The sequence below is a fragment of the Frankliniella occidentalis genome, unplaced genomic scaffold (genome assembly GCF_000697945.3).
Source record: "Frankliniella occidentalis isolate FOCC.00 unplaced genomic scaffold, Focc_3.1 Scaffold5514, whole genome shotgun sequence".
Classification (NCBI taxonomy): domain Eukaryota; kingdom Metazoa; phylum Arthropoda; class Insecta; order Thysanoptera; family Thripidae; genus Frankliniella; species Frankliniella occidentalis.
In genome coordinates this window covers 1-7400 of record NW_026272554.1, presented here as the reverse complement: position 1 = coordinate 7400, position 7400 = coordinate 1, and the positions used below count along the sequence as shown (strand labels likewise).

General features: G+C 51.2%; 1 protein-coding gene across 2 annotated transcripts; it reads right to left on the bottom strand.

The window, feature by feature from the left end:
- Window positions 1-6: 6 nt before the first annotated feature.
- On the bottom strand, window positions 7-7320 carry LOC113203309 (nuclear transcription factor Y subunit gamma-like). Of its 2 annotated transcripts, none has more exons than XM_026417924.2 (6): window positions 7186-7320; window positions 3830-4089; window positions 2544-3191; window positions 1626-1724; window positions 1228-1365; window positions 7-760 (listed from the first exon to the last, which is right to left on the bottom strand). In XM_026417924.2, exons 1-6 carry the CDS (start codon window positions 7187-7189, stop codon window positions 332-334), a joined length of 1578 nt encoding a protein of 525 aa, XP_026273709.1. In that variant the 5' UTR covers window positions 7190-7320; the 3' UTR covers window positions 7-331. The 2 variants fall into 2 exon arrangements, with proteins under 2 accessions (XP_026273709.1, XP_052132995.1); XM_052277035.1 differs by lacking the exon at window positions 7-760 and adding an exon at window positions 767-1144.
- Between the last annotated feature and the right edge of the window lie 80 nt (window positions 7321-7400).

Here is a 7400-nt window from a genome sequence, read left to right as displayed (position 1 = left end):
TAAGTAAATAAATAAATAAATACATGTCAACTACAAATACTCATTAATGGTTGGAATGTAACAAGATACACTAGATTGAAAATTAACTTTGATATAGCTATGACTCGATAAACATTTGACTAGATAAGATTCTGAAATTTCCCTTCATCAACCCCCTCCCGCTCCAACTACATGAAAAATATAAATGATATGGCAGATCTCTGATCAGGTGAGTAAAACCGTGTAAGGCGTCATCGTGTCTCTTCATTCATTTGAATTATCGTGGGTGTTGGATGAAGGTCTAGAATACGGGGCGGATGAAGGCGTGCCGACTCGTGGCGGTACCGTTCTATCAGCTCCTCCATGCCCGGCTGCCGCCCGCACTGCCAGCATGGCCGTGGTCGTGTCTTGTCGGCCTGGCCCATCCCCGCCCGGGCCCGGCCGAGTGACCCTCTCCTGCCGCCGTCTCTCTCTCCTCGTCGCCCTGACTCCCCCACAAGCCCCACGGGCCCCAAAGCCTCCAGGGTCGGGCCGAGGGCCGAGCCAAGGGTTGGGCACTCAGTGAGCTGCGTCGGGAGCGCGCGGAGCGGTCCGCCTGCGCCACCACGTTGGACCATCCGTGCAGGAAGTCACGGTACTTGATTAGGACGCCCCAGTCGCGTATCTCGCGGTTTGTGTCGTCGGTGATGTTGCGCTCTGAGGGTGACATGATCTTCCTCGGCACGGCCAGCGGCAGCGGGATGGTCAACGACAGCAGCGCCCACTCCACCTCGCACAGTAGCTGCAACGCTCAAGCAGGAGGGTGCCCAGTGAGATTCGTTGATGTCGATTTGACGTCGGAGTCGGAAGTCGAAATTACGTCGATTTTTTTGGCCATAAACATCTAAATCGACGTCTAATTGGGGTCTACGTAGAGGGCTTCTCGGGTGTAAAGCAAGCCACCGAGGAGATCATCCAGAAAGTATACGCCCATTCTCCGCCGTTTCGAAACTGCCAAGTTCGGCCGATGGCAAGCTGTCATAGCGCCTGATAGACAGGCAACATCTTGCCTGCAATGCATGCGTGCAGAGCGGGCTGGCCTACCCTACATCCCCCAGGCGCCGAGTTCCCGTATCTGCTGAATGCCCCTGAGAAAAACGGGCGTACCTTTTGGACGATCCCTATACTGACGATCAGCACAACAGCACGTCAGCATAATCACCTTCACTTGACAAAGCCATGAGAGGGCGAGGTGTTCACAATACTCACCAACTTGACGTGTTTCTTAGTCTCGGACAACGCGTTATGCCGCATTGGGTTGTCCAGTCGATTGTCCTCGGACATCTGTTCGAGCGCGACGGAGAACTTCTGGAGCTGCGTATGCATGCGCGCTAGTTCGTTCGCCAGCTGGAGAAACCGCGAAATAGACACGTTAGTGAGTTATTTGTACATTCCGTGGAAACATCTCTACAAAGAGCACAGCGTAAACAGACTCCTGTTAAAACCAAGAAGATATCCAACTACCGATGAACGATTTTCAAAATACAATACACGATGTATGCTTTGGGAAGCAGTTTAGCGTTAGGCTACAATAATCGCGATTTGCGTTTTGAAAAGCGAACCTCGGTGACGCGGTATCCTACATGAATCCAACCAATCGAGCTCACCTTGTGTGGCTCCAACTTTTCTCCACCGAGTTCTGGTAGGTCATCCTTGGAAGGTACCCAACTCGGGATATAGTCATTCTCGTTCACACCAATAATAACCTGGAGAGGAGAGAGAGAGAAAGAGCTATTGGTTTCAGAGCTGGCAAAGAGCGACTAGAGCGGCAGACCGCGGAGAGTTGTTGCTCGCGGAACGCCTGGGGGCTAGGCAACCCAACGTGCAGGACTGCACCGGGCGGAGAGCTGTGGCCTACCCCGCAGACCGCAGGCGCTAGCAGTTCGCGCGTCTATCTGACCAACTCCCCCCGGTACACACTCTCATTTTTTTATAGAATCTCTTAGGGAGAATTTTGTGCACACGTATTATGGATCACAACTCATCCATAATATGGATAAAATCGTCCGTATTACAAAACAATTGGATCCATATTACAGACATGCCTTCATCCGTAAGGTATAGACCTTTCGTCCATACCTTGGGCATGTCTGTAATGTGGATAGAATTGTCTGTAATACGGACAATTTTATCCGAATTATGGATGATTTGTGATCCATAATACGTTTGCATACAATTCACCATAACATACAGAGCACATCCATAAGGAAATGAGAATGCAGCTAGAACTAAATGACCCGTCTCTAAAATCATAGCACTAACCGTAACATTTATTCATCTATGTCACCCGTATCAATGCCTGTACTGGCAACCGACAGGCAACAGCACACCAACTATAATCCCAATGTAAACGTATTCCAAAGGATGAAAATAATGTACTATACTGCCAAACTATGCCGATAATGAACGCATTAAAAATGCGCTGAGAGTTGCGCAATCGCGGGTTTTTAATTTTGTATGGTAGCTCACTAGTCAACAGTTGCGAGTCCTATGTCGTCGCATTTACGCTTTACATTGAAGCTTACCTGGTAGTAGAGCTTGTCAAATCGCTGCAGCTTGTAGTGAAGCACGGTCATGTTGAGCTGCCGCCACACCCGCGCCAGGGCTCTGTTGATCTTTCTGGCGACGGACTTGGCCGAGCGACCACTGGTGGCCTTGGGGCTGGCGATGACCAGGTCGACGCTGCGGCCGCACGGGTGGTGCCAGAAGGGGCGGGCCTCGGCCTCAGCATCCTCCTGGAAGGAGTGGCCGTAGGTGTTGGCGGCCGCGGCCGCGGCCATCTCGTCCTCATCGTAGTCCTCGTCCAGCGCATAGTCCTCGTTGTCATCGTCGTAGTTTTTCTTCACCCTAGCATTTGTCGCAGCCCCGTTTCGTCGCGCATCAGCGCCGTGGTCGTCGTCGTCGTCGACGACGTCGTCGTCTTCCTCCACGTCTCCGTGGTCGTCCCTGCGTTCGTTCCTGTGCCTATTCCTGCGTTCGTCCCTGTCAACATGGTAGGCGTTGTTCTGAAGGTCGTCTTCGGAGTCGCCCTTGACGTCCCCCTGGGCGTCGTCGGCGGAGCCATCGTTCTTCGCCAGGTCACCCGCACCGTCCGGTGCGTGCCGGCCCCGGTCCAGCAGGCCCTCTTGCCTCTCGGCCAGGATGTGCTCCGCACTTCGATAGCGCACGGGGATCTGAAACACGAGGGGTCAGGCATATACAGGCGTTCTTGTTGTACTAATTGTTCGTGGGGATTGAACGCAATGGCTTCAGCTTCACAAGGGCAAATTCACCCCCCTCCGCTGCCCCTCCCCTCTCATTCACCACCTCCCCTCCTCTTCCAGCGCACGCACCTCGCGCCTGGTTGCAAATGAAAGAAGCGATAGGAAAAGACGCATGTAATCGCGGCGGATGTTTGGTGAAGCGGTGACGCGCTTGAATCTGACGTCACTCGTCGCGTCGCTGAAAGTGGGCGCGACCGACGGGACGGTCGAGTCCTGTCCTGATCCCGTTGGGGGCCCAAACCCTCACCGATACTGCAAAAACACGTAAGTGGCAGGCCCTTCTTGGTGCTATCCTGACACTACTCTATATTTTGGGAGCGGACAACGCGCGTAATTTCTTTTAACCCGTCTTTTTTTTTTTCTTTTTCTTCAGAAGATAGTTTCTCCCCCTTCTGCCGCCGCTGTTCATCCCATTTATCTTATTTCTGAATATAGGAGGCTCAGGGCGGCCCTTTCGCTATTTCCGCACAATGAAATGGAGTGGGCTGGGCGGGGGAGGGAGGGGCGGCGCCGGCGGGGCAGGCCGGGCAGACCGGGCAGGCACTCACGTTGGCGAGGTCCAGGTCGGAGACGATCCTGAGTGGAGTGTCTTGCTGCTGCTGCTGCTGCTGCTGCTGCTGCTGCTGCTGTTGCTGCTGCTCTCTGTTCCGACGGCCGAGGGCACCAGCGCGTTGGCCCCGGGGCGGAATGGACCTCGAGCTGGACAGGGGCGTCCCCAGGAGGTAAAGGCTCTGGAGGTCGGACTGGAAGGCGGCGCCCACGGTCACGCACGACAGCAGACCCAGAGCCACAAGTTGCGCCGACCGCGCTAGGGAGAGAGAGAAAGACGCGGCAACTGTGAGAACACGTTAGGAAACATCTCTGATTCTTCCTACTGCTACGGGGGGTGCTAACAGTAGAGTGGGTGAAGGTCGGAAGTCACGATAGCAGCCTCAGGTGTGTGTGTGTGTGGGGGGGGGGGGGTGTCACCAAAACCCCTACATCCCCGCGCGCCGCAACACATGTCGCAACGTCCCCGCGTACTTGTAATTGGGGGCGACGAGATAACACTCGCATTACTGTTATTGGCGATACCTGCAATCTCGACCGAGCTTAGGGCTGAGCGCTGAGCCGAAACAATTGTCGCGTTGCGGCACACGGTGATGATATATCCCCCCCCCCCCCTATGCAATCAAATCCCGCAACCGGAAAGACCAAAGGTACATAGAGGATCCGCGTGTTTTTGTTTTCTGAAGTGTCCGTAAGACCAGTAGCGGTTTTCGGGGGAACACTGCTCACCCTCCACCCCACCCCATTTCTCCCAAGGTATCCGATAAGACGCGTGAAAGTGCAGGTAGATGAGCAGGCGAGGACTGTGCGTTCTGTACTTTTATGAGAGTGCGTGACCCAGAGCACACAGCGTCAACGCGGTGCCCTGCAGGGCTGGGGACTACGTAATGAGGGAAGACAGCCCGCGACATGCTCATTTCATAATCGGCATTGTAACTAGCCTCTCTCCTTGTGGCTTTGTGTCGATGGAACAGGGCCAAGCAGGGCGTCGTTACGCGGTTACGCGATGTTGTACTGCGAGGAGCAGACAGGGGAGCGAAAAAAAAATATAAGGGGGTGGGGTGCGGCGGTTACACTGATCAATTACATGGACCTTCGTCACCGAGAAGAAGGGACAAGAGAGCGGTTGTTACAACGACCAAGCACATATGGGCCCTCGTGCCCTCGTCCGTACCAGAGACGTCTGTTCCGGTCTGTTCGAACAGACAGGAGAGCGGTTTACGGCGACCAGCACAGACGGACCTCCGTCTCTGGGAGGGGCAGTCAAAGGAGCAGCGGCCACCAATGAGCGCATCTGCATCGGGTTTTGTACCGATTCCTCTCCCTCGCAACGTTTACTCTGCAAACAAATGGGCTGTCCAGCGCCGTCGAATTACAGACAGAGAGCATGCATTCGTGTCGGCGTGTTATACTGTACCGGGTTCTTCTACCTATATATCATGTCCACCCGCCGTTATAACGTTATCTCAAAAAGCTTTAACTTGTCTTGTATTCTACCAACCTTTCTTTTAATCAGAGATTGAAACAGAATGTTTCTGATCTCTGTCCTGTACTACCCCTAAATTACTTTGGCCTAGCAGCCGACAGGACGATACATAGGAGGGAGATTACGGAGCTCCCCGGAAGCGCCTTCTATAACCAGTCTCCAGAGGGTGAGGGAGGGGTGGTGGTGGAAGAACGTTTCCCGGTAGCTCCATAATACCCCTCCAGTTTTTGGCAGGAGCCAATAGCGTCCCCTAGTAGCACAGAATTCTCGTACTATCTTTATCAGCCAGCTATCGTAATGGAAGCGAAAAACCACTATTGTGGATTCGACCAGGGATCGAGACAGATACAACGGAATGGTAGATAGTTTAAATTTGATAGACCTTCGACGATCGTCTGACGGTGCAAAAGCCATCACTTTTAGATTTTCGTTATCGTCACAATAATTGGCTGATTTAAAAAAATTACACTGTGCGCGACAGTTTTGTGTTACCAGATACTGTTCCGCATGCACGCATGCGGGCGTGTTGCCTACTCGCACGGGGCCAGAAGGAGCCGTGAGCAGCGAGGATAGGCCTAGGAAAAACCGCCCGACGTAAATAAGTCAGCCACCTGGTATCGTGGATTAGTACTTGGATTTCAAGTACTAAATTTTCACATTTTCAGAGGAAATGACTTTGAAGTAATTGGAGGGCATGGCGTTGATTTGAGACTTATGAGTACATCCCAACCCAAAGATGACACCAGTGCTATTAAGGTAGAAGTAGTAATCTATCAAAAGTTATCTTTTAAATTCTCATACTAAAATTGAGTGGCATTACTAACAGTTTCCTTTTCTATCCTAGTTCAGGATCCCATGCTCTATTGAAAAGATTCGTAAAAACCGGTAAAAAACAGTGTTCACTCAATAGTTCCATTGTCTAAACATGCAGTCATCGTCAAAAGATACTCGCATTCTCTAAACCCTGAGACAGCTTGCTCCAGAAGTACCAAATTCTTTGAGTAATTTAATCGGCCATGCCATTATGATTTATGAAAACAATTGGAGCCTTTCAAAAGTAAGTTGTGTTGAAGAAACCATAGTGCATGTGCGGAGACGTTATCGTGCTTGTTCAAAAAGGGGATTAAGGTTCATTTAGAATGATTCAGTTGTTACTCTTGCTTTAGAAAATTTCACCTTGCCGTCTGAGTGAAGAACAAAAGCAAGTTTTTGCTTCTAAAATACAAACAGGTAAATGGATATTTGCCCCTATTTTTGAAAAGTTAGTCATATATGTTTAGATTATACTAATAAGTGCATCCTGTATTCCTGACAGCTCTACTAGTTCTCCGGCTCTGGGTGCCAACCCAAGAAAAAGGCGCCGTCCAATCAATAAACCTTTATTAACTAATGTAAGTTAAAATATGATTGTATTGGAATGAGTAATTGCAGTAGCATTATCAAATCCTTCCAAATAATTTTACAGTTTTCTTTCCCCGACTTCATTTCTTTTTTGGCTTTGGAAACTTCCACACATTTCCAAAGAATTAAATTTAAAAACAAAAATGATGATTTGCATAGTATTTGTCTTGTAGTTACTTCTAGTTGTCATTTTTTTGTTAAACTCCTCAACGAACAAAAGGTGGTGCCAGAAAGGTCAGCCTGTGAGGCACACCGTGAATATACACACATGCAAGGCACGTTGCCTGCCCTACGGTTCGCAGGCGTCCACTTCTCACGAGTCTCAAGCAAGAGGGGCTTAAAAGTGATGAAAGGAAGTCAGAGCTTGTTTCAAAACCCATCAATGTAAAACCAGAGGAGGTAGTGTCACGAAATCGATGAGGTGATAAATTTTCGCTCAAATTGGTCTTTCGGTGAGAGGTCACTCACCCATGTGGCGTCCCGTCTCGTCGCGTCCCCGCGTAGTCCCTGGGCGGCCTGGGTGAACTATACCGGACCGGTCACTAGGTTGAGTCTCGCGGGCCGGGCGGGGGCCCCTCCGGCTCAGGCGTACGTCTCGCACTGGCCGTCACCTGGTCCCGGACCCGCTTATGAGCTCCTCTCAGTGTTTACCCACGAATGTGCGGGGCCGCGGGGCGGCGGGG

Bases quoted from the DNA above. Each gene is read 5' to 3' on its own strand.
- LOC113203309 (XM_026417924.2), bottom strand. The intron at 3,192-3,829 runs GTGAGTGCCTGC...CTCGTGTTTCAG, and splicing joins CCGACCTGGACCTCGCCAAC to ATCCCCGTGCGCTATCGAAG. The intron at 761-1,227 runs GTGAGTATTGTG...TGAGCGTTGCAG, and splicing joins CTAAGAAACACGTCAAGTTG to CTACTGTGCGAGGTGGAGTG.